Genomic DNA, 27,364 nt, shown 5'->3' on the forward strand with positions numbered 1-27,364 from the left:
ATCTGTTATCACTTTTTTTTTGCTAATGAAATGTGTATGTCTATGTGTGACAATGCATACTGTAATATGAGATGCAAATCTCTAGGGAAATGATGACCTAAGTTATATTGCATGGAAAACAATGTATCTTAAGAAAGTCGGGCTGGGAGTTTAGCCTAGTGGTAGAGTGCTTGCCCAGCATGCATGAAGACCCGGGTTCAATTCCTTGGTACCACATAGAAAAAAAGCTGGAAATGGTGCTGTGGCTCAAGTGGTAGAGCTCTAGCCTTGAGAAAGTCCAAAGACAGTGCTCAGGACCTGAGTTCAAAGCCCAGGACTGGCAAAAAAAAGAATTTAGTAAAAAGAGAAAGTAATAGAGGGGGTGGATAGAATCAAAACACAGTACATATATGCATGGGATAAAAGAAAGAAAATCCTTGGCACAAATAATATAAACTAGTAAGAATGACACGTTGTCAGAGGATGTATTTCAAAACTCCTTTAGTTGCTTTTTTTTGCCAGTCCTGGGCTTGAGCTCAGGGCCTGAGCACTCTTCTTGGACTTTCTCAATGCTAGAGTTCTATCACTTGAGCCTCAGCACCACTTCCGGCTTTTTTCTAAGTATGTGGCCCCGAGGAATTGAACCTGGGTCTTCATGCATGCTAGGCAAGCACTCTACCACTAGGCCAAACTCCCTGCCGAAACTCGTTTAGTTTTAATTACATTATTTTATAAGCTTTACTTTTTTACTATCTTACCTCAATCTTCCACTTGGAAGGGAACAATATGATGTGAATTTGTGAATAAATACATTTCCACAGGAAGCAAGCAAAGAGGGACTAGACTTTAATAATAGGAAATGTTGCTATTGACATATATCTAATAATAATGATGCCATCTGACTCATTTCTTTTTCTGTTCAGACAACAGGGGACCAGCTAGAGGAAATGAGTGATTGGCAGCCAATAAAAATGAATTTATGTTGAGGAAATATGAAAGAACTCAATTGGAGATAGTTCTGGTTTAATATAACTTAAGGTAGAAAAATACACCTTCTTCACATCTTTGGAATATACCTTGGTATCTAGACTTGTTCAACTTTATCAACATATGGAAGAAAACATGGAAGGGAAGTAAATATAAGATAAAATACATGAGGAGTAAACATTATGTCCTCACAGAATGTCTTGTAACATGGACTAAAAACTGTCCATTTGTGGATCTCAAAATGTTCAAATATGAATTTGAGTTCAATTTTATAAATAATGAAGTAGAGAACAGAGCAATTAATAAGCATAAGTTATTATCTGACAGAGGATCAAGTCTTAGATATTCTCTATCTTTTTGTAAAATAAACTGTTAATAATTTTAGTTCTCCATCCCTAATTTAGAATATAACCAATAATAGTATGACTATATTAGTCTGTGTTTCAAAGGAAACAGATGACTCACCAAATAAAAATGATTAATGTATACAAGGTAGACACAATTAAATTAACTGATTTTTAACAAGTATAACAAAAAATTGGTTACCATATTAAGTTTCTGTCTGAAAATAAACATTATGGTTCTTAAGATAGCATGGCCTTAAACAAACTTATTTCTTCCTAGGAAGTTTAAGTCTCAAAAAGTTTCACAACTATATAAAGCCACAGATTATATATGAAAACTTCAATATATACATATAGGTTACTTATCAGGATAGATACTTTTTGATAAATAAGTGAATCTTATAGGAACACTACAAATTCGTGGGTAAATATGCAAGTTGATATAGGCTAACATAAACTGGTTTGAATTTTTAGTTATAGTCAAGGAGTTAGGGAGTTGTCAATTAGATCAAAATGAACTTGTATATTCAGTCAGTTTCTATGTGGTCCATACTGGGCATGTTGAACTATAAAAAGAACTATTTTTCTCTTTGAACTTAATCTAGGAGGAGATTTTAACTGTAACTCTATAATTGGACTTCACTAAAGGAAGAGGTTACTGGCAGAAGATGTCAAAAGAGGTAAAATGTGGACCCTTAAATCTGGAACAATTTGGGGTAATATATTCTTTCAAGGAAGAGACCTCAGAGTCTTACATAGATTCTTATATTAGTCTATACCAAAAATTGTTAAGCAATTATAAAGGTTCATAGCTCAGAAAATTCAGCTATGGAAGAAGGTCAATGAGAACCAGAGCATATGAGTTTATGGGTGTCAATGCCTCTGCATTTGAAGCACTGTCATAGGAGAGAAAACAATGATTTGGAGTAACAACAAATAGTATTCTCGTGAAAGATTCCAAATGGCTGCTAGAAAATCATTTTTCTTACATTTCAAATAAGGTGTTTGCTTTTTTCCCAACCCATCCTGGCCTAAGACCTGTTTATCCCTTCTGTGTAGCTATCACGACAGGCATGTCTAGCTTTTATATTTCACAAGATTGTGTCTCATGAACATTTTCCCTCGTCTGGTATGGAACTGTAGTCTTCCTGATATTTGCCTCCTCAGGCATAGTAGGAACTATGCCTGGATTTAATTTTTCTTTATTCTGAATAAGTAATTTGCATTTAGGATCCCAATTTGTATTTTCTACTTCAAAGGAATTTGTGCTGAAGTTTACAAGATCCTGGGGACTAAGATGCAAATTTGTGAACTGTCAAGGATCATTGACCAAGAGAGAATATGGTCAGTGAATGACAATTTCTCAACCTTAGGTAAACTTATATTTAAATTACAAAAAGGGACTAAGCTTAGCTGGGGTTTCCTTATGTTAATATAATGTTTTGTTTTGCTTACATAGGTAATTTGATTACTTTTCCTTTCAGCAATTACTATATTTCCTTTGAGGAACTAGCCATGTAGGAAATGGTATGTCCCTTATAAGGTTAACTTTCTAAGCAAGGTCTTCAGTTCACAGCCAATATCTGCATGTTCAGATGTTGAACCTGAAATGTTCAGGTATTGAATGAATTGTTCAATGCTCCCATCCATGTTTGGCATCAAGCAGGTAGACCAACCCCTAGGGTTTTTGGAAACAGTGTAGTCTATTATGTAAATCACTTCTTAACTCAGGCATGCAGCCATTTTTTTGGCCTTCCTGTTGACTTTCCAGTAAGTAGGTGCCCAAAGAGATATACTATTTGAGATGAAAACTCCCTATGTACTATGATGTCATAAGGTACATGAACACTGATTAGGGTAGGGTACTATGAAGTAATGCCTCTCTAGATTTTCTGGATGTGCTTTGTCTTTGTAAAGTCTTAACTTTACAGTCTGATTTTTATTAGCCAGGGGATTTAACAGCTTTTTCCCTGTGACAGCGTTTGCAATTATAATTAAGAAATGTATTAAAACTGGAGTGAATTAATGTGAAAAATGGATGAGAGGTTTGGGACTAGATTTCCCCCGTTAGGTGTAAAGGAATAACTTACTCTGAGAAAAGGAAGGTAGATTTCAAAGCAAGCATGAAAATCTGAAAAATTTCAAGGAATGGACTTACAAATTCAAATTTCCATGCTAGTGTGAACATAAGTGCTAAATAATAATGACCTAGGCTTCTCGTGTGTTCTTATTGTATTTGATAGTATTTTGTACATAGAAATTGCTCTATCAACCTATCTGCTCTCCTGATTACTGTTTTTGAGCTCATGGAGGAGATTTAGTTGTAATCTGTAAGTTTGTTACATGGAATACAAAAAATATGAAGTCCTGATGAAAGGTTAAAATTCTCCATGTTCTCAAAAACTATATAGAAGAGAATGAGAAAATTCAAAGATTATTAAATGAAGAAATGTTCAACATTCTTAGCCATAAAGAAAATTTAAATCAAAATTGTTTTAAGACCCCATCTTATCCCAGGCTATTATCAAAGAAACATGAACAAATGCTGTTAGCTATGAAAGGTGTTCATGTGTGGAGAAGGTAGTCTTACACACTGTTAGTCAGAATTGAAATTAGTATGGTCACTACAGAAATCAGCATGGAGGTTTCTCAAAAGAATAATAGTTGAGCTACCCTATGATTCTGCTATACGACTCGAGTAAATACTTGAAGGAGTCAATGTGGAATAGAGATTTTTGTGCCCGTGTTTATAGCCGCAATATTCACAATTGACAAGTTACAAAATCAGTCCAGGTGCCCATCAATGGAGGAATAGATAAAGAAAAGGTTTTGTATATATATATATATATATATGTATATATATGTTATCTAACACACATACATAAGTGCATAACACATACAAATATATAACATGTGTATGTGTTTTATATATATACACATATATGCACATATATAACATATATATTATAATATAAGAATTATTTATCCAAAAATAAGAATGGAATTATATTGCTTTCAGGAAACAATAAATGGATGGAACTGGATGGTATTATGTTAAGCAAAACAAATCAGAAAGACATGTTGTATTTTTTCCTCTTGTGTGTAGAATCTAGATCTAAAAACAACAAGAGAGAAGCGAACATAAATCTGGGAATATTTGGAGAATAAGTTGGAGAGGGCAAGGGGAAAGGAGAAGGCAATAAGGGGGTAAATATAATCAAACTACATTTGTGCATTGTTAGAGTAATGTAACCCATTGAAGTCATAACAAAAAGTGAGAAAGGGATAAAAGTAATGCAGAGGGTGAATTTGATTTATATGCACATATGGAAATAATACAATGCAACATTTTAGTAGAAGTAGTATATGCAAAGTTTTAAAAAGGATGATAAGGAATTCAATAACCCAGATGGTTTTGGTAAAGTGGGTGGTAAAGGCCGTAAACTTGCCAAGCAAGAGGCTAGTGAAGACTCATCCTACTCCAAAATTTTACAAAGTAAAAGAAAATCTGAAGATGAATGTTTTCTAATCTTCATGGAGTTAAGCTTATATAGGTAAAGAACTAGTACTTCCTCCATTATTATTATTATTATTTGAGGGGGTTTGGAGCTTGATCTAAAATTGGGTATAGTCCCTGAGCTCTTCAGCTCAAGGCTACAGCCATACCCTTGAGTCAATCCCCACTTCCCATTTTCTAGAGGTTAATTGGAGATAAGAGTCTCAGGTCCTTTTGTGCCCAGGCTGGCTTTGAACCTTGATCTTCAGATCTCAGCCTCCTGAGTAGCTAAGGATTACAGGCATGAGCCACCTTGCCTGGCTCCTTCCTTCATTATTATGCCATGAAAGAAGAGACTTCCATTTCTTCTTTACAAATGACCCCTTCAAAAAATTGGATATATGAATATGTAACCTTTTGGATTTGGAAATGTTTCTACTTGTTATAATGAAATAGTATTTATTAACTTGTGTAGTGACTAGGAAGTATTGAGATCCTTGTCGGTGACAGCAGTGTATGTAGAGGAGTCCCTTACATACAGGATATCAACAATTAATGGTTCTCCAAAGCAGTGCTCAAAGACTCCTTCACAGGAGGAGTTAGTTTATTGACCATTATTCTTATCCTTGCATCTTAACTTAGTGGTACATTTGTGGGCAAATGAATTTGCTGGCCTATTGGCAATACCTTGTCTCTTCATGTTATCTTATTCTTGCTGTTTTCTTTATCCAAGTAAAGGTAGAGATTAGAAGAGACTTACCTTAATTCCAAAATGCTTAGAGAGTTTCCTGAGGGAAATATTCGCCTTACAAAATTGAAGTCACCAACATACACACTACCATCAGGGCCTGAAGCTAAGGCTACAGGAGCAAAGAGTTTGTTGTTGTGGGCCGGGCCATTGCAGTTAGTACAGGCTACACTTCTTTGGTGTCCATTACCCATTATAGTTGCTATGACCGAGGGCTGCTGGGAAATGAACATATTTTCCCCATTCCCTTTATGTATGATTCCTAGGCACAAGGGGAAAAAAGAGAGAATTAAAAAGGCAGTTACCACATGACAATCAATCTCAGTAAAATTCAACTTTGGCTCTACTTGTTGAGAATAAGAAATTTTGGCCAAAATAGGAAAGCCCATGAGTGAAACACATTGCCCTTAGTTTTGTTTAACTGTGTAACCACAAAATAGTAATATAATACTTGGCCTCAGTTTGTGTATCTTTGAAGAGGGAAGATAGACAAAGTGTCCTAAGGTTAATTGTAGACACCTCTATAAAACATTTGATAACTAACTTCTAATAATATTCTGTTCACTCTGGGCCCTGGCAATCTTTTGTGGCTAATTTTTCATCTCTGGCTGAATTCTCTCCTGATGCCTAACACACACCTGTCTGATTTCAAATTACCCACAGTATGCAACTGATTCTTTAAAAGCAAGTATCAGTCAACTTTAATATTAACTTTAGCAAAACACAATCGGGCAGGTAATCTATTTTTCTGAGAAGGAAAAAAAATCTATTGCTAGAATGCACTTCAATGATATGTGAAAGTGACTTGAATTTTCCACGCTTTTGGACTACATCTCACTATTATCAGTGCAGGAAATAGAGATACTGACTTATGGAAATGCTTTGAAGTCATTTTGTTTGGTAAATTTTGTTCATACCCACAACTCTAACTCCCATCTCTATATGATAAAATTTTCTTTCATCCAGAGTTTTTATTTTGATATGTAATTTCCTACTAGATTTCTTTACTTGGAGACCCCATAGGTACCTCAAAGTCAAAGAAGTTTGAAAATAATAAGCAAACATTATTTTCTACTATCTCTTCCAAATGCTTCTCTTCCTCCTGTGTTTTCTATTGATCTCACAAGTGGTAGTTCTGTCATAGAGTTACCTAAATTGGAAATCTGATCATTACCATGACTGTCTGCCTCTCATTTTCTAAACCTAATTATTTTCTAATTCCCATTGAGCCTATCCTTTAAATATATTGAAATTAAGTTTTTCTTCTGCATTCCAGTTATTACTACTTTAGTTCAGTTGTTGTTAACTTCTTGGTCTCCTGATTTTCATGCATGTCCACCTTGAAACCATTTTCCATGCTGCTGCCACAGAGATTATTTGTCTGTGCCCTTAATGTCATTCAAGACATCTATATCCCCTATAAAGGGCACATTCCATTTTGTTTTGTTTTTTTTTTGGCCAGTCCTGGGCTTGAGCTCAGGGCCTGAGCACTGGCCTTGGACTTTCTCAAGGCTAGAGCTCTACCACTTGAGCCTCAGCACCACTTCCGGCTTTTTTCTATGTTGGTACTGTGGAATCGAACCCGGGTCTTCGTGCATGCTAGGCAAGCACTTTAACCACTAGGCCATACTCCAGGCCCTCCATTTTGTTAATGTACATAAAGTGCTTCATGATTTGACCCTTTCCTACCTCTCCAGTCTCCTTCCTATCTCATTGCACTGTCATTTGTATCCTGTGATCCAGCCTTAGCAAGCTACTTATAGTCTTACACACATTCATTTCTCTGCTTTTTTTAAAGCACATATTACTTTTTTTCCTGTCCTGGGTTTGAACTCAGGGTCTTGATACTTGAGCTTTCTCAAGGCTAGTGCTCTACCACTGGAGCCATAGAACCACTTCAGGCTTTTCTGTGTATATAGTACTAAGGAATTGAGCCCAGCGCTTCATGTGTGCTAGGTAAACACACTACCAAAAAGTCATACTCCGAGCCCAGGCACCCATGATTTATTTCCTCTATCATGAATGCCCTCCCCATGTTGTCTGCTTGGGGAACTTCTACCTACCCTACAAAGTTCTGTCCCAATATTCCCCGTTCCACTAAGAAGTCAGTCATTCTCTGTATATCTGCAGTTTGTTTTCCAAAGCTCTGTTACAACTCTTATCACTTTGTATGAAACAGTTTTCATTACTCTTCTGTCTTCCCCATTAGAACCTGAAAGGCCTCCTTGAAGGCAGACCCTCTTTCTTATTCTTTTCTGTATTTCAGTGCCAATCCATGTGGCCAAGTCATTATAAGTGCTCAGTAAATGTTGAATATAAGCATTTAGTCGCTTGTTTCCTTGTACACATCCTAATGATTTTGAAAACCTGCTGAGTTTGGGCAGAATATCCAAGGAACAAGGACTGCTTACTAAATAGCTCAAGTCAGCCCAGAGTGAGCCAGGGCAGGGAAAACATCCATGTAGTGAGAAGGCATGTCAATGCATCAGATTGAAATAACTGACAGCAAATGAATGAATGCAGTTACAATGAACAGCCCTATGCGTTTTCTCATGCCTCTTGCTATTTATCTCCTTGGACTGCCTGTTACTCTCCCTAAACGCTTTCCAAAATGTCTTCCTCTGTTCTCTTCCAGCATTTAGTTCCAAAGCCTTACAACAGAATTATTGATTAGTCTGAGATAGGAACATTGTTGGGGGAAAATAAAACAAATAAAAGGGTAAACATACATACCAGGGCACCAATATACACTTGGAAAAGGCCCTCAGGGAAACAGAAATCCCACCCTTCACATAATCTTGGGCTTTAAACGTATATACTTTGGGCTTTCTATTTTAGGGTGATTCTGTCTACAGTTTTTGTTATTGTTTTAGGTCTGGACCTGGGGTTTAAACTCTGGGCATGGGCACTGTCCCTGTGCTTTTGTGCTGAAGGTTAGTGCCCTGAGATTCTTACCTCTAATTAACCACCTGTAAACTGGAATTGGAGCTATGGCTCAAAGTGGTATATTACTAGCCTTGAGAAAAATCCTCAAATACAGCAACCAGGAACTGAATTCAAGCCCCACAACCAAAAAAGAAGAAGAAAAAAGTCACAAAGACCTCCCTGCCTGGAACCGTGACCCTCAGTTCTCAGCCTCTTGAGTACATAGGATTATAGGTGTGAACCACCAGTACCTGGCCTGGCCACCTTTTTTTTTTTGCCAGTCCTGGGCTTGAGCTCAGGGCCTGAGCACTGTCTTTAGACTTTCTCAAGGCTAGAGCTCTACCTCTTGAGCCTCAGTACCACTTCCGGCTTTTTTCTATGTATGTGGTACCGAGGAATTGAACCTGGGTCATTGTGCATGCTAGGCAAGCACTCTACCACTAGGCCAAACTCCCAGCCCCTGGCCACCTTTTTAAACATATAATTTTCCAAATGACCTTCTACCTGTAACCTTCCATGTCAACATTTTTTTTTATAGAACTATGAGCTAACTTGAGGATCACTATTTTACTCCTTTAATAGTAATTTTAATAGCTTTTAAGAAAATTTGAGACTTGGAATAGTTAAGTAATCTTAATAGGAATGAATTCAGGAAAACATTTAATCGAGGTGTGATCAATATTTCAATTTAAATGAACCAGGAGGCGGTGGATAAGGACTGAAATGAGAGTCACACAACATTCCTGAAAGGAAATCTTCAGATGATTGGGAACTGAATATCCTAGCAATAAGACTGTGATATGCACCTTAATAAATGAGAAAAGCAGTATGTAACATGTCAGTATTTCAGCAATGTGCTTTAGAGTACACTATTCAAAAACATTTCCAATTATTAGTTTGGAAATAGTAAGATTTGCTATTAACATCTATTTTTTACAGGTAAATCTCCATTTTTATATCAATATAACAGTATAGTTAACAATTACCCTCAAAATGACATGTTATTACCAGGCTCCTGGCAATTTAAAAACTAAAGATGGCTATTCTAACCCATTCTTCTAAGCTTGCAATTCTAAAACTCCTCTTTTCGATTAGAAAGCCCAGTACTCCATCAAAAAGAAGAATGATTAAAGGAAATAAAACATAAGGCAATGTTCTTTCTGATTACATCTCGACAATTGATGTCTTGCTTTCATGCAAGGTACTAAAGTGCCCATGTAGTGAAATTACCATTTCTGTTTAAAGCTGAAGCAATCAAAACAAAAATAGGCAAACCCCTTTTGTACTGCCCTGGAAAAATAGATCATTTTGAAGGGTGTTTTTGTTGTTTCAAGAATCTGTTTAACCTTCCATTACATAGAACCAGTCCATACCATCGAGCAACAATGATTTAAACACCAATCTTTCTTTAAAATGTTGCCCTGAAAATGCTTTGTTTATGTTTCTGGGAATCTTGATCAATTACTGTTGCCTCCCTTCCACTTTATTCTGCCATACATTCTGATTTTGAAAATAGAATCAAAAGATCCTAGGAAAACACACATTTTTTTATATGAAGACCAACTTCCTGCTAAGGACAGGGTGTCATGTTCATAGTCAACAGTGAAATCCTACAGAACGTGCCATGCTCACACTTTCATCTTCATGTTTCACTTCTTCTACCAGAAAGCTGTCTGTTTTGTAGAAAAAGAAGTAAGCACACTTTTAAGCACACTACTCACACTTTCCAGCTACCTTCGTTTGAGGCTTTTAAATAAGCTTAAAAGAAAATTCTCTTTGGAAGCCAGTGGGTGGTGTTTATGCTGATTTCAAAGAAGAAACCGTTTTTCAGACTTATGAACAAGGGACACAATTCATATTTCTCTTACTGCTTGACTGATAGGATATAAACACAAACTGGGAGATATGCCAGTGTGATCAATGGGAATTTACTTCCCCTATCAGTAAAACCATTTTTTTTGACAAACTACTAGCAAATCATGAAGGCTGTTTTAAAGAAGTTCTTTATCCATTTCAGGCAGATGATGCCTAATTAATGTACTGGATTGTTCTTTTTAATGATCTTAAACATTTGAGTAATAGGAAACACATTTGATAAAAAGACACGCTGGGCTCTGAAGGAGTGGAATTCTGTACACATTTTTTAAAATAATTTTAAAATCAAGTTTCTCTATAACCACTATAAGAATATATCATTAACTATGTGGCAAATATCATGTAACCCTTTTATTAATTACAATAAAAAATAAAAAAGGAATATGTCATGAAGGGACAGAAACATGAGAAAGGGATATCAGTGTTTGTGAAGCAATGCACCTTCTGTCTGGCGAATGTAATGTAACCCTTCTATCAATTACAATAAAATACATATTAAAAAAACTAGATTTGGTATCATTAAAAAAGGAATATGTCGTGAAGAGATAATAGTGAACACACAAGTTCCTAGTGTTTTTATCTTGGTGAAAGGATAGTCTGTATATATTAGGCATAATATTGCGGACAATTCTTCATAAAAACCAGTTAACAGTCAGGTAAATATAATTGCTGCAGCTGAAATAGCAAACGAGCTGCAAACATTGCCTACTGAAAACTACCCACTACATAATGCCTTCAAAAGCAAAGAAAAACTGAAGAATAGAATGGCAGCAGACATCCAATCTAATTATAGATGTCTTTTTTCACCAGTGGAAACAAATTGAAGGAAGATTGTTTCTACTATGTGTCTCAGGTAAAAAAGCAGGTTTCCTAAAGAGTTAGCCACCCCCAAGGGGGAGGACATGGAGAAGGGGAATTTGGAAGATCTTTCTCCTGCCTTAATCAGTCAGAAAAGACCAACTGACCTGAGGGAAAAGAGCACTGCTTTCTAAATTGGAGTCCCCCAAGCTGCTTCCTCACACTTAATATTCCTACTTCTAAAACTGCCTTTGGGGGTAGGATTTAGATTTCATAAATGTCCCATGACATTTGTTTATGTCTAAGGTCAGGCTGCAGTGGAATGGAAAAACTAGCTTCAGCTCTGTTTTCCGATGAGTGTGACCAGTTGGTTAGAAATACCATGCCAATATAGATCAGTAATAAAATGAACAAATGTTACTTTAAATATTATTCAGAGCAAAGCTTTTTTTTCTCAGAACAAAATGATCAGGAAGATAAAGAAAGAGCTTTTAGTGGGGCTTTGGGAAAGTGTATGATATTTTTGCTGTGGTAAAAATATTCTAAAACTGGATTTGGGTGGTTCTAACACAGCTACAAATAACGTAAAAATGATATCTATTTGTAAAATTGATATATTTTATCAGGTGAATTGTATTTCAACAAAGCTATTAAACATAGCCAAAAGTGCCTTGGTACATAAAAAGTAATTGTTACCTAAAAAGTAATTATTGGGAATTCAGAGGACACATTTGTGAAATAAGTGGCCCCTAAGGCCAGCTATCTGAATGGCTTCCCTATTCTGAATTTTGTGGGAACCAAATGATAAGAGCCTATTGGACTGGGAACACACAGCTGGGGGGCTGGTTGCATTGAGGTCATTCCCACTTTGTGTTTAATGTCAATGACAAGCATGGGAAACAGACAATCCATACATGCCAATAAAAGTGAGTGGAAAATAATGGCTGCTTAAAATGTCAAACTCTTTCAAATCAAAACAACAAAAAATTCTAATAATTTAATAAGTGGCATCTGCCCTTTCGTTTTTGTACTTTTGAAACTGTGGCTCCCCTTTTGACAACAGAAAAAAAAATCTTGACATTTTATAATCTGTGCCTGGATCTTTCCAGTTAGAAAGCAAACAAATTGAAATGGAATTTATAATCTTCCTTGAAAGGGGCAAGAGTATACAATTGGGGCATATATGAATGGACTCATACACCATAAGTGTCTCAGGCAGCCACTGTGTTAGGTGGTCTCATTGTATGGTTCAATCAAACCTGGTTAACATTGCTAATCAAAACTTCCCAGCTTGGGGACTGGGAGTTTGGCCTAAAGGTAGAATGCTTGCCTAGCATGCATAAGCCCTGCGTTCAATTCCTTAGTACCACATACACAGAAATAGCTGGAAGTGGTGTTGAGTCACTGCTGCTGGGATAAGTGGTGTTTTTATAGGTGATTCTTTTTCTCTTGGACTTTCCCACATTTTCTTCAATTAATATTCATTAAATAGCGTGAGTAATACAGTAATAATACAATTTTAGCTGCTTACCACTTTGAGTATTCAAAATGTGATGCTTATTCAAGGACCAGCCTCCCAGGTTAGAAGCATCCATCTCAAAACCTTGTAAAGTGACTGTCCTTTGTTCCCAGAGAATGAAGTCAGGGCATGACTCATATTCGTATCCCACAGACACTGCAAACAAAGAGTCAATTGCATTTACCAAATTATAAACTATTTGCTTCACAGTTACATGTGTTGATAATTCTGCACATGTTATTTTTGTTATTGAAGTTTTATTTGGCTTATAACTTGATGTAATACAGCATTCCATGTAATATAGCATTGTTTATCCAAAAGTAATCAGTCAGTGTACATTGGGTAGGTGGAGTAGTAAGTTCATAGATTATGTTGGTAGATAGGTACCATATATTTATGGGAATAAGTTTTATTCTGGGATTTCAGGTTAAAGAGTACGTTGTAAAACTGAAAAGAGAATCCTGTTACAGGATTAATTTAAAGCATTTTAATTTCTCCCTAAGCCTATGGAGGAGATACATAGGAAAGGCCAGTTTTTTTTCACCTTTTGAGAGTACAGGATGCACTTCGGAATTCGGCTTGGGAGTACTCGATCACTTACGCAACAGTTGACTACACATGAAACTAATAAACATTGATTTCTCCAATTTATATTTTTTCTGTGCTACCTGGTCTTTAGTCTACTGAAAGAACTAGGTTTGCTTAGAGTGCTGCAAGTGCAAATTCCACCTTGACACATTAAGTTTGGGTTTCTGAATTTATCTAACCAATGGGACATCACCCAGCACTTGGCTTGAATGCCTATAAAGCACAGATGTTGTGCATTAAAGTTGGACCCCTGGTATGCCACTAAAATAGAAAATGCAGAATGTGATATCATGGACGTCTCTGCTCTATTGAAATATGTATAGCCTAAGTATACAAGGTCCTCGTCATTTTCCCAGTCAGTAAACCTGCTTACCTGTTGGAATCCCAGATTTCTGCTTTCTGAATTTAAAAAGCTTTCTATTCTCATACTGTAATAAGCCTAAGAGTGTTGGCTCATTGCATGGCATATCTCAAAGCTGATCCTTCCTTCCTGGAAGCTTAAAATAGCCCCATCTGTGGTTTCACCCTGCTTTGGAGTACCTGTCGTCTCCTAGATCATTAGATGCTTTTGGAAAGCTCAGACTTTGTTTTGTCACTTGGTTATAAAATCTGGTAATGAAAAGAAGCACATAAGTAATGCCAATACAATTGTGTCCAAAAAATGAAAAATTAAAACGACTAGTTTTGATTCTTGTCATTGGGTGAAGGGAAATTGTCATTTTACTCAAAATGATTTGTGTGTGTATGGATAGATGTGAAAACACATGGACAGATAAGCTAAAATATCCCCATGATTATGAATGCACAGATCTAACTTTTAGATCATGAGTAGTCAATTTTAAATTGGAGGTTGCCTTTTCTTGGTTTTCCAGTCTATCAAAGATTATAGTATGAATGAGGATGGTTTTCATGGAGGCGGCTCATGTTTAGAAGGATCCTATAATGGTTCTAATGCTGTATTGATTGTCACTGTCCTGAAACCCTTCATGCTTTTTAGTTAAGAGCTTCATATTTTTATTTTCATCCCACTGGGGTTTGCAATTTATTTTAGACAGTCCTAATTTAGATACATCTTTCCACCATCATCTCTTCTGTACAGAATGCAAAACCATTAATTTTTTCTGTGTGCCAATTCTGGTGCTTCAAACGGGGCCTGGGCACTGTCCCTGAACTTTTGTGCTTAAGACTAGTGCTCTATCACTTGAGTCATAGCTCTACTTATGGCTTTCTGGTGGTTCACTGGAGATGAGTGTCATGGACTTAATTGTACAGGCTGGCTTTGAACCATGATCCTCAAATCTCATCCTCCTGACTAGCTAAGATTATAGGTGTGAGCCATTTGCTCTTGGCCAAGTCCATTTTTGTTACTAGCCTCAACTAATCATTATTAGCAAGGGAGAGCAAAAGGGATGGTAGAAGACTTATCATAAAATGTAAATAATTTCTAAATGAACATTATTTTGGGATCATCTGTGTAATGGTGTTTTCTGTTCAGGTGGGTGGATACAGGATATCGGAAGCATTCATGGCACAAAGCAATGCTATTTATAACCTTCCTGACACCTTACCATACTCCCTGTGCTTGCTAAAATAACAGAGTTGATTTTAGATCAAGCACACACTATCTTCAACTTTCAGGTCTGGTATTAGTTAGCTGTGTGGGCTCGAGAAAATTATTCCTCATTTCTAGTTGTGTCCTTCTTGTGTACCAAAGTGGAGAAAGGGGGATTAAAATTGCTCATTACTAGAATATTTGGGGTAAGAGAGCATTTTATTGTGAATTTGGTAAACATTAGGACTAGTCTTTCTAGGAAAGTACAAACCTACATAAAATTTTTTATATAATTTTGGGAGAGTGTCATTGATACACTAAAATCTAAATAAAAATTCCAAATCGAGTATCCCATGCTAAATTATTTTAGCATCCTCATTTCATATTGACAATATGATTCTAATTGCATTCCTTTTAGATTACATCTTATGAGTTGAGGGTCAAACTCACAAGCCAAATACAGCTCATTTTGGAAAAATCAGGGCCATGTTGGTATATACATTAACATGGTTTCTGCTTCTCTTGCCAACATTTAAAATCTTGATTAATAAATAATCACAACAACAATAATTACAAGTTCCCTTACAGCCATCATTTCCTTCCCTACAGTATTCCTGGCAATTACTGGGTCTGCCTTCTGTACACTGGAAGCCTGTTGAGCTCTCCTAGAGTACCTTCTCCGGAAGGTGACTGCACAGTTTTGTAAATAAGTACTGTGCCCTGGTGACCTCTGATGTTGGTTTTGTACCTGCTTTTTCCCTTGTAGTAACAGTTAAAGATCATCCTAACTTTGCAACAGGAAATGCTTACATAAAGCATCAATTACAGAGTTCTTGATGTAATGGTAATGAGATGCACATAGTCTTTTCACCTCCTCCTATCTGCAGTCTGAATTGCTCTCCAGTCCGTAACAAAAAAAGTGCATTGGCTGCAAACCCTACAATTATATTACCTTTTTTTCCTCCCCAGTCACAGCAAATAGCAACAAGGAAGCTACTTAATAAGTTCTCTCTAATTTTTATTAGATTTACTTTCTCCCAAGAAAGCTCTATGAGCTAATAAAGTTATAATTTATACTTAAGACTTGTCCAGAACTCGAACTGACTTTAATGAGAATGGCTGAGTATTAGGGTATTTTTCTATGTGGTTCCTTGCTCAGAGTAATAAGGCAAGGTTTCTTTCTGACAGCAGCCCACTTTGACATAATCCGAAAACTTGCAATAGGCTTTAGAGAAGGCAGAAGTTTCACTCCACAGAGTTGAGCAGCTCTCCAAAAACATGGGAACAGTCAAATACTTCCTATCATGGAAGCATACTGTAATGCACTGAACGCCCACTCTTCTTTGTATAATTGAATGTGGGGAAAAGTGATTGTATTAGGCCTGGTGCTAAAAATGCTGAGCTTTGACACTACACTCTGCCTATTACTGTGACATTCGAGACACAGCTAAGTAAGCAGGCCAGACCCTATCAATTCCTAGGGGGGTCATTCCCTATCGTGTCTGATGATCAGCACAGCACACTGTAGGGTGCATATTCAGCCTCTGGTACTCTGCAGCGGGTCTAGAAAAAAAGAGTGTAATAGAAAGGAAAATAACTGCTCATCAGTATTTCAGAGGAGCTACAGAATATAGATTGTAATGCAAATGAACATACTTAGGTAAGAAAGGGTCCTAACGTACATGTACCAGGGGCTGCTGGAGAGTCCCATGTCTCTGTGCATATACTGAGAAGGAGGTTGAGAGTCATTGATATGGAAAAAAATACTTTATTTGAACCATGGGAGCGCTTCATTTGTGATGTTACTATCCGGATTTCTGTCATTTAATGTTCTCTCTCTCACCTCTGCACAGAGATATTAATGAAGTGTTCCTCAACAGGAGTCATTGAGTCCCAAAATACTCTGTCTTATGGACATAGGATTGGAGCGCTACCTTACTGTTAAGGTATCTTGCAAGTACTCTACTAGCTTACACAAAAGTGAAAATATTCAGCTCTCCCCAAAGCTATTTGACAGAGGAAAAATAACTCTAATGGCCATTCCACTTATCTGAGTGTATGAACCAAGAATTACCAGAAGGCAGAAAGCCCAGTATCTCTGACATCCAGTTTAATGAGTATACTATTCATCAATAATGGCTAAGATAACAGATTGTCATTAAATAGCCAAGGTAAAGATGCAATGCAATGAAGTCAATATGCAAATTCTGACAAGTTGAAGCACATGATTTTCAATGGCTCCTACCTAATGCTTCAGAATTCATAATAGCTGCATTTTGGAAAGAATTATATAATGAAAAGCAATCTGATAGTGTGAGAAATTTACCTGTTACCTTCATGAACTCAAGGTACATCTAAAAATAATTTGGAGAAATTTGAAAGGGTAACTATAAAGATAAAAACCATTTTCTCCAAAAGAAGTTATTAACTAGAACAATAACTATTTTGTATTCTTTAAAAATGCTTGATAAATGTCAAAACAGAAACAACAACAGAAATCAAAAGACTAAAGAATAAAATGAAGGCCCTGACAAGAATAGGTCAAGGCTATGTAGAAAAAAATGGTACTTTCAGAGTTCTCATTTTCTTCTGTCTAGGATGGAATGACTCCAGTGGCTCCTCTGCTTGACATGTTTGGTGGTCTGAAACATTTTGTGTATGTATGATTCTTAGCATCAGGTGCTGAAGTGTTATCGAATGTATTTTCAGCACTTATGGAGATATTCACATAGTTTTCTCCTTTCATTCATTAAGATATTAATTTATAGCAATGCTGAACTATCATGGATATAGAAAAAATTGTCCCTCTTAACTATGTATTATCATTTGAGTGAATGAGCGAATCACCTGATTTCACTTGGGAACACTTTCCTTAGTATCTATACTATACTCATTCATAAAAAAAGGGCTAAACAAATTATTGTTAAGAATGAGGGAGTTGGATCAATAGAAAGTATAGGTAGGAGAAAAATAAGAAGCAAATAACTATATATATCATTTAAGTAAACATATAAGTAAAAATAACTACCTAACGTTTTTGCCAAGAAGTCCTGTATTCTGAAGCTTACTATTATGAGATTTCTTTTCTTTCCCTTCAAGTCTAGCCAATATGGATAGACTATGTCATGTGGAAATCGGAATAAAGTGCAGAGCTCACATACACATTTGTGAGTGCCTTTTTGAACTTGCATACTCCTTTTTTGGGATGGTCCACCTTCCCAATACACAAAATAGGCTAAGAGGTTACCTCTGCCATTATTTATTTCTTGGCTTATTCAACAAACATACGCAATTAGATATGTATCTTCTGTTAGCAGGATTTAATGAGCATTGGAGATATGAGCATTACCAAAGCAACAATCCACATGCATGTGTCTCATGCCTATAATCCTAGATACACAGGAGGCTGTGTTGTAAGGATCATGGTTCAAAGACAAGGTCAGCACAGGCAGGAAAAGCTGTGAGACTCTTATCTCCATTGGACCACCACAAAGCTAATAGTGGAGCAATGGTTAAAGTGGTAAAGCACTATGCTTGAGCAAAAAAGACAGGGATAGTGCCTAGGGCCTGCGTTCCAGGACAGGTACACACACACACACACACACACACACACACACACACACACACACACCAGATCAAATTAAAACAATAAGACAACTTTCCTCTTGATGGAACTTAGATTGTATTGAAAGAAATAAATATAATAGGAATGTCATACACGTATACATATGCAAAAATGTGATGTTATAATGAGAAAATGTGGGTTATGGGAGCTTAACAAGGGCATTTACGTTGGGTGAGGGAAGCAGGGTTACCATATGTAGAGAGAAGGAGTTTATCTGATGAACTATAGCAGTGGTCAACTCTCTCTTGTGTGGAGAAATTTTAAGATCCTCTTTTGGATGTCTGAAACTGTGAGTAGTACCTAACTTTCTTTTCCTATGTGATGTGTAGTATTTCCACATAATAGCAGAATCAGTCTGCCCTATGCTTGGTGCCTCCTTTGACTTAGTGATCTTTTGCCTTGTGTGGGGCCATTAGGTAACATAGGGGTTAATTGAACATCAGTATGGTAGTTGATCAAAAAACTGAGACACTCCTAAATGACTAATGGGATAGTAGTGATACATACAGTGTGAAAATGCTGGACAACAATGAGATGGTTGATAGAGAGAGGGGTGCTGTAGGAGATTTCATGAGACTCATATGAGTAGAAGACAATTTAAGACATATGCAATTCCTACTGAATTAATATTATTTTATACCACCATTATGTTTGAATGGGAGACTGGCAGGGCAGAGAGGAGCATTTTAAGTAGGAAGAACATCATGTGTGTGAGGCTTTGAGAATGGTGTCTGTGAGAGTTAAAGAAGGTCAGGGTGGCTATACTACAGGTTTTTCTTTTGTGCAATAAAAATAAATGAGAGAACACAAACTCACCTACCTTGACCCAACTAAAACTATCTAGATTACTATCTTTTAGTAGTAGTTAGGCAATTTTCTTTGGGTAAGTGGTTTAAGAAATGGACTCACCTTGAAAACACACTATCTTTGGCGATAACGAGATGGAATAAAATGAACAGAATATTGTAATGAAAAGAAAGGTGTTGCTAGTTAATGACTCAGCTTCCTGCTGTCTTGATGTAATTAGTAAATTTTATTCTCAAAAAGAATCTTGTTTGAATCATAAATTATATGGTCACTCAATCTTGAAAAGCTATATGAATAATGCTTGAGGTGGGTGAAAGAAGTGGGAGGCAAGAAGAATCACAATGCTGATATATGAAATGTCTTCATATGTTTGGTTGCCTTATTTCATTTTTGCTTCTCGGCTCTAGCATCTTAAAAGTGGCTATCAAACTTTTACTCCAAATTTACGGTAGGAAATAGGATTTGTTCACTGGGACCCAGAATGTATACAGGAAAACACAAGTACACACACATGCACACACATACAACACTATTCAGGGATATATAATTGAGAGAGTTTGCCAAGGAAATAACTTAATAGTGTCATATTTTGATGTTTTCTATTTGTTTATTTTTGTTCTATTTTTCAATTCCATTACATTTTCCAAAAACAAAAAAAAATTCTGGTGGACTCACCAAATGGAGATCACAATCGGTAGTGGGGATCGCAGTTTGAACTAAGTACAGTAATTACCACAGTATTAGTCATCTGTAAACTTTGGAAAACTCTACATTGGCTTCTTTTTAAAGTCTTATTGCATATCTATCAGGCATATCCACATGATTGCAACACATATCCCATATGAAACATTTCATATAGTTGTGAAAACTCAGTTGCATTCAACAAACTGGCCTAAGGCTTGATATTGCAGACAATGAAGATTTATGAATGCTGATGTTCCGGGATTCTTTCACAACTTTGTTTTTTGGTTACATTTAATAGTTTCTTGCAAAACCTACATCCCTGGCACTGTGCCTATAAAGTGGAGTGTATAAACCAGTTCTTCTCTCGGTTCACAATCATGAATTCATGAGAGGAGAGACATGGAGAAAGATTACTATCTTGGTTAGTTTCTCTGACTGAAAGCCATTGAGGTGTTAAATCAGGCTTTTGGTCAGGTAGGCTGGCCATTTTAGTGAAGAGAGCAGTGGAATGCATGCAGAACTCTAGACCTAAGCTGTAATATTTGCTGTGTGCATGATTTTGGCAAGTTACTTTCTCTTTCTGAACCTCAGTTTCCCCCTCTATAATCCTGTCATGCCTACCAGTCAGGAATGTTATATAGATCAAAATGAGAAAATGTATGTGAAAATCCTTGGCAAATTGTAAAGCACTACCCATTTATTATTAAAATATTCAGTGGATGCTATTTTTGTAGCTGCCCAGCATGCTGAGGTTTTACTGAAGGGAAATTTATGAACACTAAAGCACTGTTCTCAGGAATGTTTTGTGTGCACAAAGCAGCCATAGCTTAGCACCTATTACTATTAATGTTCCCTTGTTTCTCTCTAACACAATTTCGACAGACTCCTATATGTTGTGAACCTTTAGGAAGTCTAGTTCTCCAAGAAACAGCACTTTCCTGCCAAACCACTGTACTAAATAATTATGCAATTGTTGTTGCCAATAACCTTGAAGAAAAATAGATCTGTTTACAGCAGGGCTACTACTAAAGGTGGATGGCTGATTTCCTGAACTTCCAGGACTCCAAACCACTGCAATTTAATTTAATTAAAAAGAAGACTAGGCAGAATGCATTATTATACATTGGTAATATATGCAGACACAGGCGGACGTAGGGAATTATTTTGACAAAATTCACATAATGGATGCAGATCAGAGGCCCTGAACAAGCCAGTTTGTCAAATTAAATAAGCTGCCTCTAGAATTTTAACAGCATTATAAACTTAACAATAATGAGTTTTTACATTGTTTTGTAAGTAGCTGAGTTGGGAGAGAAACTAAATAAAATACAATGATTTTCAGACATTGTATCTTATTGATAACCAGAAATAAAAAAAAGTATAAAACACTAAGGACAAATTATTTCCAAAGCTCACATAGAGTTTTTAGTAGGAGAGTCTTGTCTATGTATCAGACAACAAAATCTTTAAGCCGGATGAACTAGTGATTGTGGCTTTTGTACTGAACCCTGGGGTGATTTTACTCTTTTTCTACTTGATCAATATTGTACTTGGATTAGTCAATCTTATCAGTTGCCATTGATACTTCTCCAAGGAAAGAGTTCATGCAACCTCTGCCGGTAATTATTTCACTCGGGTATTATCCCAGATGCAAAGTCTGCTTCATTACAAACAAAAAAAATGATGGGCTAGTGTAGAATCTCAAGCACTCATTTCTCATTTTGGCTGTCCTTCAACAGTCTATTTTCTTTGATGACATTCTAGTCCTTAGAGATCAAACCAATTCCCCATAGCTGAGCTATGTGGGAAACATGACTCCCACATTTCAAATTAAGCTGATATTTCTCTTTTTTTTTGTTTGCAGTCCTGGGGCTCGAACTCAGGGCCTAGGCACTGCCCTTGAATACTTTTGGTGCAAGGCTAGCACTCTGCCACTGGAGCAACAGCATCACTTCAGTTTTTTTTTTTTTTCTGTGTATGTGGTACTGAGGAATCGAACACAGCGCTTCATGCATACTTGGTGAGCACTCTACCACTAGGCCAGCCTAGGCCTGGTCCGAAGCTGACATTTCAACTTTGGTTTTCACCACAACGTCAAATTCATATTTTAAAATTCCAAATCCTATTCTATTCATCACTCAGCCATGGGGGTGTGGTGAAGTATCATATTGAACTGGCATGAGGGGTGAGAACAGAAGTCCTGATTGCCATTGTTTTAAACAAAATCCTTGCTGTAACTCAAACTTTATGAATTTTGGTCAAGGCTTGAATTTATTTCTCATTGCTGTGATAACCAAGTATCACAAATGGAGACAATACTACCCATTTTAATAGATGGAACAACTGTGGCACTTTCAGATTTATTTACGCAACATCATATATCTATTGAGTAAAAGAAGGGATTATTGGAATCTAAGGAAATAGTCTGACTCTAGAGAATTCTTTTTTTTTCTATGTATGTGGTATTGAGGAATCGAACCCGGGTCTTCGTGCATGCTAGGCAAACACTCTACCACTAGGCTAAACTCCCGGCCCCTAGAGAATTCTTTTAACCACTATATTCACTGGAATTAGGACTGAACTGGATCCTGTTGACTGGCCAATAATGTTGGTGGTGCTTGACCAAATTGTAGAGCTTTGCATTAAATGGTTATTTATATACTGTGTGTTAGCTGGCTGTCATAAGGTAATATTCTCTCCACAAGGAGTCTGAATGCAAGGGAGAATAAGGCAGCAGACGTAAGTTATTAGAGAGCTGAAGAAGTGTGGTGGTTAGTACAGCAAAAGAGAGAACTTATTCGTAAGTATGACTCAGTTACTATTGTGGGACTCTAAGCAGTGGACTCTGGCTTCAGAAAGAATAATTCGAATTGTTGAGCTGAACGAACAGATGCTGGCCTTTTAGAACTACAATACATTTGCCTGCTGATACTGATTCTTTCTTACATTTCCTTGTGTGTTCACAGGAACACTCCATGAACTCAGGAACCTGCTCACATTCCTTATATTCCCACGAAGTCCAACACAGATAATTATTTAAATAAAGGACTCCTAGGCAGAGAGAGATTGTCAATCCTTTTGTCATGTATGTACTTTTTTCTCGAAAAGGAAATTGACAAATAATACTCTAAGAAATGTAAGTCACAGGTTTAAGAGCTGCATCACAATATACACTTCCAAGGAAGGATGTGAAAACAGCTCTTCTAGAGAGTTTTATAATGGACATCTAGTGTGCCAAGAGAGATTTCCGTGAGATACTGCCTGGAGAATAAGGATCAATGATTTTTCCATCTGCAGGTCCACACATCTTTACCAAGTCCCTTAGGAAGTTTTCTGTTTTCAAAAGAATGGAAGACTGGTGTTAGACATTCTCTCTCTGGGTTGTCAGTGTTAGATTGTTTACCATCAATTCTTAAAAAAGACTACTTTGCTTTTTTGTTGTTAAGTGTCTTTCCTTTACAAAATTATGGTAGTTAGGGGATATACTAGATCATAGCAATTTTTTAAATTCATTTTTAAATGTTTTAAATTTAAAAACATTCTTCAGAATATGCAAACTGGTAAATAAGTCCCAATCTCATTTTTCTTAAATATCACTTGTCTGTGAAAATTAAATATCTAAAAAAAGCATAGTTCTGAAGAACCTTTTCAGGTACAGGCCAACTTTAAGATTCTAGATTTTAAACCCTTGAGAATAAGGAAACAAAAAGGACTAGGAAGGGAAGATGAGCTTTTATCTTTATGTAACCTACTGAACTAACAAGTTAGTATAATCTAACCAACTTAGACATAAAAGATAGTAAGTGAAGATGTCTATAAGCTAGAGAATCTTGTAATTTCTAAGTGGAAATGACAGCCCAAATGTCAAGTCCAAAAACATGGCCTAAAGAACGTCACACCAAAGGTCACAGTTAGAAGGCAACATTCAGCTCTGGAGACAGTTACAAGTCAGCTATTATGTGACTCTTCTGGTATGCTGCCATTATGAAAGGGGCACTAAAACATTTTTGAAGCAAAAATGTGTCAAACGGGAACACTAAAGAGGCCCAGAAGGAATGTTTAACTACAAAAGCCTTAGATCCTTTAAATAGAAGAAAATCAATCGTTCTTCTAAATACAAATTAACATGCAACCGGTATTTTCTCTTTTGTGAGCAAACTAGTAGTATTTACATAAAATTAATTCAACATACCTAAAGCTTCTGCCAAGCCCCAAACCTTCTGTCCATAGATGTCGGTCTTGTTCCAAGCAAATGTGTAGACAAGATTAATTGCAGCTGGAAACCATTTCTGTGTGAGCCGCCCTTCCACAGCTACTGTGAGGTGTACTTTAATCATCCCCACGGGAATTGTTGAATGTGTCAGAAGGATGCGTAGAAGGGTTTTATACCCTGGGGTTCTGCTGCTCAGGTAACTCAGCCTCACAAAACTGGAAGGAATGGGAATTTCTTCTTGTACAACCTGAGAGGAAAAATAGCCCAATTGGCTGTTACCAGTGATCACAGACAGACAAGGATATTGTGTGCTTTGTTGTCTTAGAGACATACTAAGAGAGAGCCTAATGGGAATCTATGGACATCAGGCCACTTGTTTCTGGGCTTTTGTGGGACCACATGATCAAACTATTCAAATTTTGCAGCAAAACCCTAAGGATTGTTCTCATTTTCCCTGCCAAGAAAGGCTGTAAAGAACAATTACAGTTCTAAAAATGCATAGTAGGAGTTTGAAAAGAGGACACTGATGAATGTCAAGCAACTTAGTGCTGTGGGCTCCATTAAAGGATCTCTTTTCCTTATATATACATACACAAATCTTGTAACTCATAAGATAAAACTATGACTATTATCTTCTATTCAGGCTAGGCTAAGGAAAAGAACTCAAGAAGTAGGCTCAGAAAGTCATTTTTAAGGTAATATTTTATAAAATTTGTAATTATTATATTTCATTGGTGGGGTAAATGTATAGAGGGGTTAGAGTTACATTCATCATGTAGTGGGCATATTACTTCTTGAGCCTGGATATCCCTTCTCATGATTTTCTCCCACTTATTCTCCTAATCATCTTGTAGCAAGTCATTTTTTATGGCAAAGAATTAATCTTTATTGATGTCATCAAATTCATTCACTTAGGAGGCTTGGAATGACCTCAAGGTCACATTTTTAATCAATTTTTCTTACATTTTTCTCTGTGACTGAATATATCAATGACTACAAACAAATTTCTCCCAGTTGGCACCTGTGAGTGAGAAATGAATAATTCTTCCTCATTCTTCTTCAATTTTATACTAAATGTAAGCCAGGGTGAAAATACTACTTGGCTCTTTGGATTAACTACTATTATTTATTTGTTTGTTACTACAGATGTAGTTAAATAACAACAAATGGTAACTAAAATGGGGTCTTGTTTTCCATGACATTCATCTTTCAAAGCAAGACATGTGAAGAACAAACCTTTCTGAAGTAATTCAAAGTACTATAAATATTGGACATTTTTGTGCTCTGATTCATTTTAAACCCAGAATATTGTCCTCTGCCTTGTCCTCTACAATGGGATTAGTAGAATTGATTGCTAAATACATGTCATCTTGTATTTCCAGAATAGTTTGTCATTCTACTTTTTCTAAAGACCATTTTTGTGCATTCTCTGCCTAGGGTTTTTTCTCCTCTGCATTGGATACTTGATAACAGAGTTGTCCACTGATGGTTTTTGCAGATCGAGACAGAAATACAGTATTGAAATATAACATGACATTTTCCAACTTAGTATTTCATTTCCCTAAGGAAATACCTAATACTAGAAAATTTTGAACACTTTTGTACTGAAATAAGACTCATACTTCTCAATGCCACTTGTGAAGGAATTGGCGTATAGATTAATAACACTCATTACCATCTCTTTTTCTTAACTAAAAGAGTTCTGGTAACATAGGACTATGAGTGTATATGGTAGCATCCACATGCAATTATTATGAATATATTTCTATAATACAGTGAAGGAATTTTACTATGGCTATTGAAGTAGCTTAATATTAAATGTTCAATAAAAATAATGCTCAGAAATGTCGAAATATTTAGAGTCCTAAGTATAAAGCTTTAATATGCAGAAGTAAAGCTTTAAAATAAATCCCATAGGCTTGAAAAGCTACTTTTCCTAAATACTACTAAAGAAGATGAGGAGTTGTCACAGCTTCTAAGAAGAGTGACGATGTAAGCTATCCAATGGAAGAAAAGAATTTCTTAAGAAGCTTTAATTTCAGAATCACAGGGCCTTAGCACTGTCCTTGAACTTTCTCAAGGCTAGAGCTCTACCACTTGAGCTTTAGCACCACTTCTGGCTTTTTTGTATGTATGTGGTACTGAGGAATCGAAACCAGGTCTTTGTGCATGCTAGGCAAGCCCTCTACCACTAGGCCAAACTCTCCGCCCCTCATTGATTATATTTTATGACTACTCTTAACCAATTGGTTTTGTTCTTTAGAGCGCAGTGTCCATTAGGTCAAGGTTAGTGGTTTAATTTCCCTGATAGCAAATTTATCTTTCTATTTTTTCTTACATTTAATTTTACTTTCAAGGTGGTATACATTGGGGTTACAGTTGCATATGTAAGGGAATAAGTATACTTCTTGTCAAACATTGTTTTTCTCCTACTTCCCCTCCTCCCCAGCATCCTCCCTCTTCCATGTTGTATAATTCATTTCCAATCTAGTGTCTTGGGAGTATCCCTGTTACATTGGTTCACCCTTTGTCCTCTGTCTCACCATTTTGTCGTTCCCCTACCCTTTCCCAAATCAGATAAATGTATAAACAAGACACCAGGCACCAAAATCAAATATAGTAACAAGAGAGGATAAGCCAAAGTGTCAAAAAAGGAAAAGAAATACCTTCACACAGTGTATTAAAAACAACAAGTTTCAACAAGTTTAGCTTTCTGTTCTGTGGCCACAGACAACATCCCATTGCCTTGGTTAGTCACCTTGAAAGTATGTGTTGGAGAGACCATATTTGGAAGCTTCTCTTGCAACATGAAGGGCCATAGAGGATGGGAAACATTATAAGGCCATAGGGAAAGATAGGGAAATGAATTTAGCCACACTATGCTGTCAAACACATATAGTATTTTGTACATTTTCAAAGGCTGGTATACTTACTTGCAGCTCAGGAACAATAGTCCCTCTTTCTGGACAGGATCCTCCAAATGATGTGAGAGGTGAAGGAAGCACGATAGGGTTAGGGCTGCTAAAGCTGGAGATATCACAGGATGGGGGGTCTGATACAACTCTTTGCATTATGACTTTCTCCACTACAATAAACTGATTCCAGGGCAACCAGAGTGTCCTCTTCTCAGACAAGAAAGGTGATCGGTCAAAGATTAAGACAACAGAGATACCACCGATGGCCACCAGGTCAAAGCTAAGAAGGAAAAAAAATAAATGAAAGTC

The 27,364-nt window shown here is 36.6% G+C and overlaps 1 protein-coding gene across 1 annotated transcript in view; it reads right to left on the reverse strand.

Moving 5' to 3' along the window:
• Positions 1 to 27,364, reverse strand: part of Tenm1 (teneurin transmembrane protein 1) — a 336,137-nt gene that overhangs the window by 110,256 nt on the left and 198,517 nt on the right. Inside the window, exons 14-17 of the mRNA XM_090327164.1 lie at positions 27,074 to 27,335; positions 24,120 to 24,387; positions 12,684 to 12,827; positions 5,567 to 5,816 (exon numbers count right to left, since the gene is read on the reverse strand). Coding sequence (XP_090183290.1) covers positions 5,567 to 5,816; positions 12,684 to 12,827; positions 24,120 to 24,387; positions 27,074 to 27,335 — 924 coding nt within the window. The remainder of the gene's footprint in view (positions 1 to 5,566; positions 5,817 to 12,683; positions 12,828 to 24,119; positions 24,388 to 27,073; positions 27,336 to 27,364) is intronic.

The sequence above is a fragment of the Megascapheus bottae genome, chromosome X (assembly GCF_031878675.1).
Source record: "Megascapheus bottae isolate mThoBot1 chromosome X, mThoBot2.hap1, whole genome shotgun sequence".
In the NCBI taxonomy this organism is placed as follows: domain Eukaryota; kingdom Metazoa; phylum Chordata; class Mammalia; order Rodentia; family Geomyidae; genus Megascapheus; species Megascapheus bottae.